The sequence below is a fragment of the Numida meleagris genome, chromosome 3 (genome assembly GCF_002078875.1).
Source record: "Numida meleagris isolate 19003 breed g44 Domestic line chromosome 3, NumMel1.0, whole genome shotgun sequence".
Lineage (NCBI taxonomy): Eukaryota > Metazoa > Chordata > Aves > Galliformes > Numididae > Numida > Numida meleagris.
This window is the reverse complement of record NC_034411.1, coordinates 32,072,705-32,086,027: the sequence shown is the minus strand read 5'-3', so window position 1 is coordinate 32,086,027 and position 13,323 is coordinate 32,072,705. Positions and strand designations below refer to the sequence as shown.

The following is a 13,323-nucleotide window of genomic DNA, read 5'->3' as shown; positions in this document are numbered from 1 at the left end:
AAAAAAGTTTCTTTCACAAAATATCCTTAGATAAAAAAATCTGAATTCAGACAAGTTTCTTCAGCAGAAATATATCAGAGTGGGAAGGCCCAAATTTGAAGATACGCTGCTGCTATCTTTCTCTATTAGACAAATGGTGCTTCCATATTCATGAGATTTCATCTACTCAAGAAAGACATATAGAGAGAAGAAACACAGCTTAAAAAGCTAGGGCTGCAAACTACTCAGCAACCAGAGAGAGCCAGCACACAGCGAGCAGAAGCCCGTTAGGATACTAATTTCTCAAATCTTTTTTAATCCCACCCAAGACACGCTGATCAAATAAGTCTTCTAGCACATATTTTAACCTATGGTTACAGTACACCAGTAATAAAATATAACTTAGGTGAATGATATTGCCCATACGTTTCACCAAATAGACGAGTCAAATTAGTCTTGCAAGTTATCATAAGCAAATAAAGACCAGAAGTATACAATTTTCCTCCTTAAAGGGTTATAGTTAATGTACAAATGTTACTCAATTTGAGGGGAAAAAAAATACCACAGATTATCACAAACCTGAGTAACACCAACTCTCACTTCCCTATTGACAGATCCTCCTACTTTAAGCATCTCTCCACCGCTCTTTAGGAAACCAGACCCTCCTCGCAGAAATCCAGTGGCCATGAGTTCCAAGACCTCCTCAAGAGTAGCTCTCTTCACGTTCTGTCGCATCACTTCAGCCAAGAGAAAAGCAATCATTTAATCCTAAAGTTCCAAGCAATACAAGTAACGATCTCAAAATCAGAATTATCAGTTCAGAGTTGTCTTGACACAGAGACCTAGCCAACATTTCAGTTAACAGCTTTGTTTTGTGCTTACAAAATAAGTTACTTTTCCCAAATGATTTTTGAGTTTCCTTTTATTTTTCATGACTACCAGAGGGAATCTCAGTGCTTTACTTTTTTTAAATTTAGAGTTTAAATAAAAAACAACAAATCAACTATAGGTTTGCATGTACTGGAACAAAACATGGTATCATGCAACACAGTATCAAAGATGTAATTTGTTTGGGAACGTAATTCAGAAGGATTGTACCTGTTGCTTGTTTTGGTATCAGTGCTGTAGCCATGACAGTCCCCAAAAGCTTTGACACTGCAACTCGCACACCGTAGTTGGAGTTTTCCAGAGCTTTAAAGCACAGCGTTGCAACATTCTCTAGCTCAGCTGTCCACATAAACACCGCTTCATTTTGCAATTCCAGCAGACACTGAAGGGGAAAAAAAGACAGCAAAAACTAATTTGCTGAGAACCAATGGAAACTGTTCTTACTTTTTAAGTTTCAATCTAATTGTCACGTTTACTTAGCAAACATTTTAATATGGATATCTTCAGAGTTCAGTTTTTTCCCCACTCTCCCTATTACCATAAAAATTACATAAGAATGAACAATCAGAATTGTGTAACAGGTTAACACACAATTTTAAAAGTATCAGAAAAACACAACCAAAGAACTCTGTTACTTAAAACCTCTCCCACTGAGACCCACAGTTAATTTATCTCATTATTTGTTTATGAAGTGAGGAAGTCAATTGTACCTGAGCACACACAAAGTAGTGAGTCAAATGTCTGAGCCTTCAGTGTAAACTAGCAAGGACTTTCCCAAATAATAACCAAATTTCCCATCATAAGCAACAGGTGAAAGCTTGAAGGCAGGCACTTCACAATCACAGCACAAAGAATTTCTAGAGCTGAGGAGAAACACACCCACCTTGGCCACTGCACATCGTACAGCCATAGATCTGTCCGTCAACAGAGAGCGGGCGTTCTTATAAATATCACGGTGACAAGAAGCTGCTGCTCCCCCGAGTCCATTTAAGACTTTCTGTAAACTCATCAGGATTTCACTGCGGCCCTGAGACTGCACACATGAAGAGGCATTTATGTAAGAATGCAGGCACCAAGCTTATATCCAAGTACCAGGTGCACACCTCCGCATTTTCATTTCTGTGCACGCATATGTATGTGAAAATTGATAATAGTTCATTGAAGTCACATAAAAGCACTGTCTGGGTGGTCGTAGATGGCAGAAAACATTAGACTCAGATTTAGGAAGATTGCATCTATTGTCATATAAATTAAGAAGAGGGCCGGCAATCCAACAAATAGGAAAAGATGCTGCTGTACCCCCACCATCTGCTGCAGCCTCACGTTAATGAAACAAAAACTAAATAGAAGCAGCTAAGAATAACGTATGACACAACGTGAAGCCCAAGCAGTCAGCAGTTCCCTACTATACCCACACACAGGCAGGTGCTTCCAGCTGGAGGGCACCAAAAAAAAAAAAAAAAATCACACAGCATACAAGGGTATCACTGAAAGCAAGTACCCTGAGGGCAGAATGCAGAGCTATTTGTTGCACTGTTAGAAATCGCCGCTTTAAATCCCACAGTGGGATTATAAATGTTTACTACTCACAGAAAGTAAGCATATACACAGAAGGAGGAATCAAGGTCTACACAATCAGCACTTGTTCCAACTTGTCATATATTTTAAAAGAAACACTGGGCTATTTCAGTCCCATCAGATCCACTGACAACCCATGACACATTCCCTCAATATGATATTCTTGTTAGAGTGTATCCTGCCTACAAGCAGTGTAATATTTTTGTTACAGAACATAAGTATTCCTTTCCTTTTTAAAAAAAAAAAAAAAAATTACTCAGGGTACCCAAGTGGAAACCTAACACAGTATTTCAAATGGTTCCTACAACCCTTTTACAATTTTATTTGCTGATGCCACAATAAAGCAACTACAATAACATTAACATGACAAAACTCTAAATTCTCTCTGCAGAATAAATACATGCACGTGGTTTAACCTGAGACGAGTAATTTGCATTTTTCTACATGGAAGGCATTTTAGCAAACCCCTTTGGAAGGAGAGTGTTTCAGCTTAAATGGAATCAAGACCACACATGTAAAATGCTCCAAAACTCACCTCCGCACTTTTCAGAGATTTTAAAAGATTATTCACTGTTTCTGGAAAAGCACTACCCAACATTCTGCCCATCTTCTCATAAAATGCTCCAACACATGCCACAGCAGCCCTAAGAAAAGAGACATTCATAAGCCCATTCATCTTCTGGATCATTTAAACAAAGACAAAATCTTAAGCATAAATAGATGTTTTAGTCATCATTGATGAATAAAACACTTATTCCCCACTAATCATATTCATTGTTTAACAGTGCATTTAAATCATTTGCTTAATTAAGAAAAACATGGATGTTATTAGCTTCTTAGAATACATGTGTGTTATGAATTGATATTATTACATAATCCACAGGAGGAGCTGCAGAAGACAAATACGCGCTAGCGCCACAGCAAGATGAGGATTTTGTGCACTTGAACTACAGGTGCTTGGTAAAGAAACAATGTTGTGATCTTTGATACATTTTCATAGATGCTGAATGAGATGCTTTTTTTCAAACTAAGAACCTAAGATGCATAAATATATATATATTATATATATATTATATATCTATAAACACTGTAAACATCACCAAATTCTTTCCCTGCCATTTTTGATTACCAAGTTTTCAGTAACAATGTAGTAGGATATACAAATTGCTCCAGGACAGTTACAGAAGCAGCTCCTGGAAACCTGCACTTTTTCCACCACAAAGAAACAAGGTGGTTTTTGTAAACTCGAAATCCTTGGGTAAATGATTTCCTTGGGTAAACTGTGTTACAATGTGATTACAGCCTACTGCTTAACCAACACGCCTCCTGCACCGCTCTTCTACAAAAAAAGCAAGTTTCCCACAGAGGTGCAACAGCTTCAGGTAAAAAGAGGACAGCATCAGCCCCAAAGGTGACTGACTACTTCAGATGTAACTGTTACACACCATTAGGATAACATCCCAAGGCAGCCTCAACAGGGGACCATTAGACACTGCCAAGATATTAAGTATACTCCCAAGGGTATTATATATACGTATATATGCCTTTGCCTAGAGGAAGGCATCCAACTTTCAGACAAACATGTATCCATCACCTTCAAATCCTGCCCTCTGCAATCACACAAGTGTTTTTTTTTTTCCTTCTAGATCAAGCATACACAGACTCCAACTAAGCATGCAAAATGCAAGTTCTACAAAATTTAACTTAACACGCACATATACAGGTAGATATTTCTGTAATATCCAGGACCACTTTGCTTTAAAACCATCCCCTTTTCCCAAGTAATACTGAACATACAGTTTTGTGGGCAGGTAGGCTGCAGTATCGTCCTTGCTCTTGATGATGTCATTACACTTGTCAAGTGTCTGAAAAACTGTGAATGTGTCTCCAATGCTGTAGAGAGCAGCAAGGTTTTTCGCGAGTAGTTTTCGTGTTGGCGGCCCTGGGGAACTGCTGATGAGTCCTGTTAGCTGTTCTACTAGTTTCTTCTGTTTTTCCTTGACATCTGTCTGTTAATGGACCAAAAATTAACAACATAAAGCTTGTTTCCAATAACACCTAGCAACAACTACAAGAGATTGAAGTAAGCCTCACACTACTCCTACATAATTTGACAAATTGCTTGTCTCACAAAACAGTGAGATACACTTAAGTAATTGTGGAGATGGATGCTAAATGATCAGAATTAGCTGCTGTTCTAAGTAATTTTTACCTTTTTTTTACATTACTCACTAAAACTGCAGTATTACTTGCACAGAGGACATTTTAATCCTCTTTACCATCAAGAAACCCTACAATGGAAAGGCAGATTTTGCCTTCCAAACACTTATGACACCGAAAAACAGAAAACAAACTAAATGGCTTATTACAGAGAGTCCAAGTGAATACTTACAATTCAGTACTTACAACTTACAAACTAAAACAGAGGCTGAATCTAGAATTACACAGTTATGACTTGGATGTTACCTACTAACTTTCTCTAGCATAAAATGAATACACATTTTAGAAAGAGGAAAAAAACAACTTACCTTGTTAGCAGCTACCAGCACTTTATCCAAAAATCTTAACCACTCAAAGATAAAGACCGGCCTCTTTGCTTCTGTGATCTGTGCCAACGCTTCCTCGTTCAGCAATAAACTATGAGCCAGCTCCATCTCTGCTTAAGTTCTGGTTTTATCATAGACTGTAGCGACTCTGAAATAAAAATTGGAATATTAGTATGAAATGTAGTACAACAATACCAAGCTTTGACAATGAAATGAAAATACGAAGATGGAACCTATAGATTACGGTATCGTGGTTCCACCCGGTTCAGATGTAGCTTAACTACAGAGTCCCAAATGAGAACTGCTCATGTACTTTCAACCATGTACACCCATTAGTACTTCAGGGCTCGGAGTTGTTAATAGTAAATGAAGAATCTACAGGCAACTTAAGGGGCAAACTCTTAGCCAAGATAAATATACCAAAGTCCCTGCCTACAAAAACAAAACATTCACAAAAGAGCTAAGAGTCATCCCACTGTCTTCTCTCACGTAAGCACAACTCTCACTCTGCTCTGAGACCTTGAGCCCATTCCGGAAGCTTAAACATGAATCCAGTCACGTCCTCAACATCTTCCACAGACAAGGTGAGAAAGAATCCCTGCCACAAGGACTGTTAGGAAATCAGTAACTTTCGCTTCCAGAAATGACAGGCTGACTCTCTCTCCTGAAGCACATGCACACGCCCTGAGACGCAAAGCGTGGATTCCACAGAAATAGCACAACCCGAGGCCAGCGCTCCACTAAACATAGCTCCAAAGCACAACAGAGCTCTAGCAGCAACCTGTGCAAACAGCAGCACCGCCACATTAAGGACGTCAGAAACATATAATTTCTAGAAATAAGAATCATTGGTGCTGGTTTAGAACACATCACTAAGAATCACAGGATGACTGACCAACTCACCTATCCAGTAAAATCCAACAGCAGACGTTATCCTGTAGCCAGCAGTTTTGCAGCTGAAATTCTGTGATGGCTGAAATTATTTAACCGCAACTGAAAGAGCAAGAGGTGTGGAGGCGGAATTGATAATAATGGGATTTGCCATCCATCTCAAATTTGAGAGAGGCAGGAAGAATGACAGAATTTGGGATGGCTGACCTGGATCCCAAGAGACACCAGCCTTGCTTTAAGGGACAGATAAGCCTTCTGAAAGCCAGGCAGCCTCCCTGGCAGCAGCAAGGATACAAGCAGCAGCTGCCTGACTACGGGTCTCCCAGCAGGCAGAGCACTACGGGTCAAAACAGCTGGGATCCTGCTCAAACAATGAACTTGGGTAGGTGCAAGGCACCACCGAAGCACACCGTTGGTGTAAGCAAACACGGAAGACAACAGAACCTTAGCAAGCTACATTTAGGCAAATGAAGCTGTTTAATATACAAGAGAAGGAAAAAAAAAACCTTCAAAAGAAAATCACGAAATAAAGTCAACCATCTTCTGCAAAATAAACCCGAAAGGCAAAAAACAAAACAATACAACACCACCACCACCACAACACAACCCAAACCCTGAACTCAGCGGTGCTGAAACTAGGGCACCGGGCAGCACAGGAAAAGCAGAGCACCTAAGAAGCGTTATGTAAACCGTCATCTTCCTACAGCGCGTATTCTCAGAATATACACTGCGCTCAAAGCTTCCCCATCCACAGCCAAACCTAACAAACGCTTAAAGTGAAACAAAATGATTTAAATTAAATAACTTGATTATTTTTTAAACCAGCCTTACGCTCCCACCGCACAGCGGTGCGCCAGAGCCCACAGCGCAGCCCCAGCCCCAGCCCCAGCCCCGGCCCCGGCCCCGGCCCCGCACCGCACCGCACCCCCTCACCCGCCGCACCGCGACAACACGCTCCCGCGGAGGAAACAACGCCAGCGGCTCGGCCCCGCGCTGAGCCCCGGCCCGGCTGGCAAGAGAAGGATCGGGGGGAAGAGAGATGGTGGCAGCTTTGCCCGAACCCACTAGGAGCAACCCCCGCACCAACGCACCTCAGCAGCACGGAGCCGGCCGCGGAGCGCAGCAGGAAGCAGGAGGTACGCAGGCGCCGGCGGGCGGAGCAAGAGGCGGCCGCGCGCAGGCGTTGGGCCGGGCTGACGTGTTGGGGAAGGCGGGGTGAGGGAATGTTTCGGCCAGGCCCCCGGCTGAGGGGTCATCCGGAAAAAGGCAGCGCGTGTGCTGCAAACCTGATCGACAGCATCTGTAGGGGACAGGTCTGAGCAGGACATGCGTGATAGCCATGGGGGACGAGGAAGAGGAAGATTACATGTCTGATTTATTTATTAAGTAAGTAGGCGACGTTTTTGTTTCATCGTCAGGGATTGTAAGCACGTCAAAACAAAACCAGAAGTGGGCTAATTCTTGCTGGGGTCATGCATCCTTAGGGAGGATGTGAGGCCGGGGGTGCCCATGGTGCGGCGCGTGAGAGAAGCTCTTCAGAAAGAGGAAAAGCAAAAAGAAGCCAACGAGAAGAACAGGCAGAAGAGTGTGAAAGAAGAAGAGAAAGAGCGACGCGACTTGGTGCTGAGCAGCGCGATAGGCAATGAGAACAAAGGCTTCGCCTTGCTTCAGAAAATGGGCTACAAGAGTGGCCAGGCCCTGGGCAAAAGCGGTGAGTTTGTCTCTGTCAGAACAGCACACTGTGCTCAGGTGTCCCCTGAGGGAGGTATTATTTCTGCTTTTCCTTAGCTAAAGTCGACAGGAACAGAGGGAATGGCCTCAGGTTGCACCAGGGGAAACTCAGGTTCTATATTGGGAAAAACTTCTCTGAAAGAGTGGTTGGGCGCTGGAACAGGCTGCCCAGGGAGGTGGTCCACAAGCATGTGGATGTAGTACTAAGGAACATGGGTTAGTGGTTGATTTTGTTGGTAGGTGGATAGTTGGACTGGATGATCTTAGAAATCCAACCTTAATGATTCTGTGCTGCCTCATCTGTAGAGCCCATATCTGCCTCACTGAGAGCCCAATCATCACTGAACTGTTTGTGTGTTGTGCCTGAGCAAAAGGTGAGAGCAGACTTCTAAAATGAAAATAAAGATGTCTGTTGTGAGATGTGAGGGAAGCAGCAGGGCTTGCTGCTTGCTAAATGCACTTCCGTGTGTATGATTGTAGCATTAAGAAGTTGTTTTGATGGTTGTGGAAAACTAACTGCTTAAAAAATATCAGCCTCCTCTTTGAATTTATCATTGGAGTCTGTAAAAGAAATAGTGCACACCAGAAAGGCCTGCTAGATGAAACAGAAAACCAATGAAGCAAAACATCAACAATTGCTATGTCAGTTCAGTGTATCTCTAGCAGATGATCAGCAAATAAACCGGCCCAGACAGACTCTTGTAATTCATCTTTCTCAAGTTGTAAAATTCTAGAATAAAAAATGCCACAGAAGACTGTAGCAAAGCAGCCTTCAGCACAGGTATGCTATGCCTGTCAAACCAACATCCTTGTCTTTCTCTTGGGTAGTGTCCTAGAAAAAACGCACAGCAGTTCAGCAAGGAAGGGAAAAAGGGAAGGGGGTTCAAATTCAACTGGGTCATTTGTAAAGCACTAAGTGTACATTAATACAAGTTTTTTCTATTTTCAGAAAGCAAAATTTGAAGAAAACGTACATGTTTAATGGCAAAAGTAGCTGCTTACTTGACTGTACCACACCAACCATAGTTTGAGAAAGAGCTCTGTTCTCAAATTTGCCTATTTTTTCCCCTCACAGGAGAAGGCATTGTTGAACCTATTCCTCTAAACATAAAAACAGGTTTGTGACATTTCCTGATTTACTTAGTTGTACATCACAGCTTTTCAGCTGCTTACCTGTTGCATACTTACATAGGCAGAAGTGGACTTGGTCATGAGGAGTTCAAAAAGCGAAAAGCTGAAGAAAAACTAGAAAACTATAGACAAAAGCTCCACATGAAAAAACAAGCAAATGAACAAGCTGCAGATCAATTCAGGTAAAATGCTGTAAAGGAAACTCCAAACAAGGTGTAAGTGGCCATTCTTCTTATTCATTAGTTTAGTTATTCTTCTAGAGTTACCGATTCTGCGCATTGTTTGAATGGGAGGTATGGGTATGTGTTGAAACATACTTGTATTGCTTCTCAGCTCTAAAGCAAGAGCAGGTGAACAGTGTAGTACTGGAAGTGTATGCTGCATCATTTATTTTTATAACTGTTAACAATGTAAGCAATGTGCATACTAATTCTCAAGTCATTTGTAACATTTTAAATCAGAGAACCATGTCATGTTTTGAATATAAAATTCACAGATAATCCAGGGCATTGTCACTACAGTGGTTTTTATGTGCAACAGATTAAAACTCAGGGTAAATTTTTCAGGTTTTATTATTTTAATTTTCACCTGATTTGCATGTTTATATGTGGGGAAGGAAAGGTGAGAGGTTAAAAGCTTTTGCAGTCTTTCTAGGAACCACTTTTTCACGGGTTAAGGAAACCTAGTGCAAAAGCAGTATTCAGAGTGCAGTGTCATCAAAAGCTCTGTCCTGAAGGTGTAGATGAAAGGTATAATTCCCCAAAAATACACAATGATCCTACAGGAACAGCGTCAGTAGGGGCTTCATAACTTTGCTGTTGTGCTGGTTAGCGTGGTCTTTTCTGTTCAGCATTCAGTAGTCTGAGGGAAGTGGCATGTCTAGAATCTTGGCAGATTCTCTATTTTAGAAATGCTGTTGACTGTCATGCATCTCATTGTTTATCTACCTGCTTATTTTAGCTATCTATCTTAACAGAATAAGATTCAAAAACAAACAAGAAGAACGTAAGATGGAAGGAGACCTTCGAAAAAGTCAGAGGGCCTGCCAGCAATTGGATATTCAGAAAGTGAGATATGTTTTTCTTTGTGTTGAAAGGAAGGTGTGTGGGTTAGAGATACAGGCTAAAAACAAAATAGTGATTCAGTTTCTGGAAGTTCTCTTAGCTTATGTGAGGAACCACGTTTGTTTGCATCATGAGAGTTTGCCTGTGTTTGCTCCTGCTTTTTGGTACTTTTGTGCTGTTTGCATATCATGCAGTAGCCAGTGTCAGGCTGTTCTAAGTGACTGTATTTCTTAAGTGGGGAGTAAAATCACCAGAGAATGGTTGAGGCTGGAAGAGACCTCTGGAACTCATCTTGTCCAACTCTTCTGCTCATTCGGGATCACCTAAAGCAGGCTGTCCAGGACTATGCCCAGACAGCTTTTGAGTATCTCAGAGGATGAAGGATCATCACTGAGAAAATCAGAAGATTCACAAAAGATGCATTTAAAACAAACAAACAAAAACATCTTGTACGTGCAAGGAATAACATGGGTAACATAACAAAACTAAGTGCTAGGATGCATTTACTTGTATTTTAAAAAAGAAAATAATCCTTCTTGTGGACTGCTGTACTCCCACTACAACTTCAGTAATTCTTGGTTAAACTCTACAAGTAAGTTCTGAGACCTAACATCTCAGCTATTAGAAATTGTTTTTATCCAGCATTTTAAGAGAACCTGCAGAGGCAGGTAATTTTCATTTTAATCCTTCGTTATTTAAGGATATTGAAGCTCCCAAAGAGATTTGGTATTGGCTACAACCTGAAGAGGAAGACCAAAAGGATGAAGACGACAAGGATGATGAGTGCACAGGCTCAGACTTAAGTGTAAGCTTTGGAACTAAACAAATGGCTTGATTCAGAATGAAATGTAATAGGCCTTAAAAAAAAAAAAAACTATGTATATATATCATTTTCAAAGCAGTAGTAAATGAACTCTTTGCCATCTTAGAGCAATTATTTTTACAACAATTAAATGATAAAATATATAACATCAAAACACTGATTTATTGCTTATCTGTTTTGAAGCTGATCTTTGGAAATAGTCAAGATGAAATTCTCAACAGTCTTAGCCACAATATACAAAATCATATATTTGATAAATAATTTCCTTCTAAGTTTTAATCTTGGATGCCTCACCTCATTTCTCAGGCTGAACTTTAGAATCACTAAGTAATTTCTGAAAACACGTTACAGATGATCTTGAGCTGGACACCAGAAATTCGTGTTTTCTGAGAACCTCTAGATTACACTGCTGTTGTTAGCTTAACACGTTTGATTTACAGTGAAAAGATGAAGTGTGAAAAATTCCACCAAAATATCATATACTTAATATAAGGTAGCTAGCTAATATTTTCAGCTAAATCTTCAGGGCATGTTTTGTAGCTGGAAAGAATGATGAATAAACAACCAGGCATCATGGATTCCCGTGCTGTGAGCTACAAATATGGGGAACTTAGCAAGCTACAGTAGCTTTTCTATAGAAAAAGGTTAAACAAGCTGTTTTAGCAACACCAGTAGCTCAAACCATCTTACATCATATGAGCTCCTAATCATTGAATCCTTGTACGTACCCCTAGGTATCAGCAAAACTACAAATCCTGACTGCCTATTTAAGAGAAGAACACTTTTATTGCATTTGGTGTGGAACAACCTATGAAGGTGAGAGTAAACGCGTCGTGTATGTAAGTGTTTTACTTTGTTTATGCAGTTTGACTCAAATAATACAGTATATATTCAGTTTTAATCCTGTCACATGCTTTCATAAGAACTGTAAGAACTATGCCTACACTTTTGGTGGAAGTTGTTCTTTCAAGTCATTTATCCATTTGTGAGGTCCAGAACCAAAGACTTCTTGATGTGGGGGTCTGATCCCATTTCAAGAGACATGTTCCTTTTACCATAATGCAGATGGCTGATACTAGATAGCTTCAGCATTATCAGAAACACTTTTCAAAAGAGAATTCCCATCAGCTTATGAATGCTACCTGAACAGTTTTGTCTTCTGTTCTGCAAGCTGGCTTATCATAGAATCACAGAACCGTAGAGTGGCTTGGGTTGGAAGGGACCTTACAGATCATCTAGTTCCAACCCTCTGCTGCAGGCAGGGCTGCCACCCACTAGATCAGGGGCCAGGGCCCCATTCAACCTAGTCTTGAATGCCTCCAGGGATGGGGCGTCCACAGCTTATCTGGGCAGCCTCAGACAGGGGTTCCAGCGCCTCATCATCCTCTTGACTAAAGAATTTCTTCACAACACCTAACCTAAAGCTACCTGGCTTTTACTCCATGAGCAGCTTATCATTATATGGTCTGATGGTTGTGCACTCAGCTCTCATCCAGGCCCCTGTGTGTTGTGGGGGAAATATAACTATCCTGCACTAGTAGTTTTTTTCCAGAGAATATAGTTTCTGGCATTCATACTGGCACTTACATGAATTAGTACTGTTTTGAAAAAACAACATTCAGATATTAAAAATAGTACCATAAGAAAACAAGGGTTGCAGGTTTTTCTGGAACCATTAGAACATTATCTAGCTTCTTTGCACTAAAGAGGCTAGAATTTGTGGTGCCATTTGTGTTCAGTGTTTTACAACACAGTTTGGAATTAATAACCTGCCAACCTTAAGTTCTGTTTAATCTGTTGATGGCTTCTTCAGACAATTCTAGCAACTTATTCCTTCCCCGTCTTCTGAACTGCAATTACTCTTTCTCTGCTTATCCCACAGATGCTGAGGATTTGTCTTCAAACTGCCCTGGAGACAGTGCTGCGGATCATGACTAAACCTTTCTAAAGGTTTAGTCTAGGTTCTAGATAAGTATGTATAGTTGGTATGTTCTGACATATTTTCTTTTTTAGAAAATTCAGCGCTGTGCCAGAACTCACATAGAAGTATGCAGAAGAACGGTAGTTTTGACAGGTTGAACTGTACATTTCTGAAGTGTTTCTATGGTGGTTTTTTTTTTTCTGGGTGATGCACGATTTATTAGAAATTAAACCTGTACATGTGTTGTTGAGTTACTGGAATTTCAAGTCAAGTAAAACTTCCACAGTCTTTGTTTATGCCATACCCAATTGAGAAAGATCAACTGATAATAAAAGTTTGACAAAGGGTATAAATATGGACTAGTTACTCCATGGTCAGGTATGTTAAACAGGTTGGGGGGCTAAATTTTTCAGGGGTAACTAAACATCAGAGTTTATTTTTTCTTACTGTCCTAGAGTTGGGGGGGAGGGGGAGGAGTGGGAAGCTTTTGAAATGTCACTAATATTATTTGAACTAATATTCTGTTATGTGTGTTTACCAAATTGTGGAGCGTGTTCCATTTTTTAAAAAAATATAAATATATTTTAATATGTTTTATTCTTAGGGAATAAAAATTGCTACTGTAAATATCCACTAACAGAAAGGTACTATGGAAATGTACAAATACCACAAAAAATAAAAATCTATCAAAAACAACAGGTACAAGATAAATATTACCTATCAGTAAGTAAGTAATGATGTTATGGATGCTCTGTCCAGGAACTGTAAAGG

At 40.4% G+C, this 13,323-nt stretch overlaps 2 protein-coding genes across 6 annotated transcripts in view; one reads left to right on the top strand and one right to left on the bottom strand.

Moving 5' to 3' along the window:
- HEATR5B (HEAT repeat containing 5B) overlaps positions 1–7,078 on the bottom strand; it is a 57,394-nt gene extending 50,316 nt beyond the window's left edge. The window contains exons 1-7 of one of the 5 annotated variants that reach the window (XM_021393121.1): positions 6,974–7,078; positions 4,974–5,139; positions 4,243–4,454; positions 2,981–3,089; positions 1,751–1,900; positions 1,078–1,249; positions 559–716 (exon numbers count right to left, since the gene is read on the bottom strand). In XM_021393121.1, the coding sequence (XP_021248796.1) occupies positions 559–716; positions 1,078–1,249; positions 1,751–1,900; positions 2,981–3,089; positions 4,243–4,454; positions 4,974–5,099 (927 nt within the window). In that variant the 5' untranslated portion in view covers positions 5,100–5,139; positions 6,974–7,078. The other 4 variants (XM_021393122.1, XM_021393124.1, XM_021393123.1 and 1 more) reach the window with 4 other exon arrangements.
- GPATCH11 (G-patch domain containing 11) lies at positions 7,127–13,250 on the top strand. Its single transcript, XM_021393136.1, has 8 exons — positions 7,127–7,268; positions 7,367–7,593; positions 8,689–8,730; positions 8,806–8,926; positions 9,721–9,811; positions 10,509–10,613; positions 11,366–11,447; positions 12,514–13,250. Exons 1-8 carry the CDS (start codon positions 7,222–7,224, stop codon positions 12,567–12,569), a joined length of 771 nt encoding a protein of 256 aa, XP_021248811.1. The 5' UTR covers positions 7,127–7,221; the 3' UTR covers positions 12,570–13,250.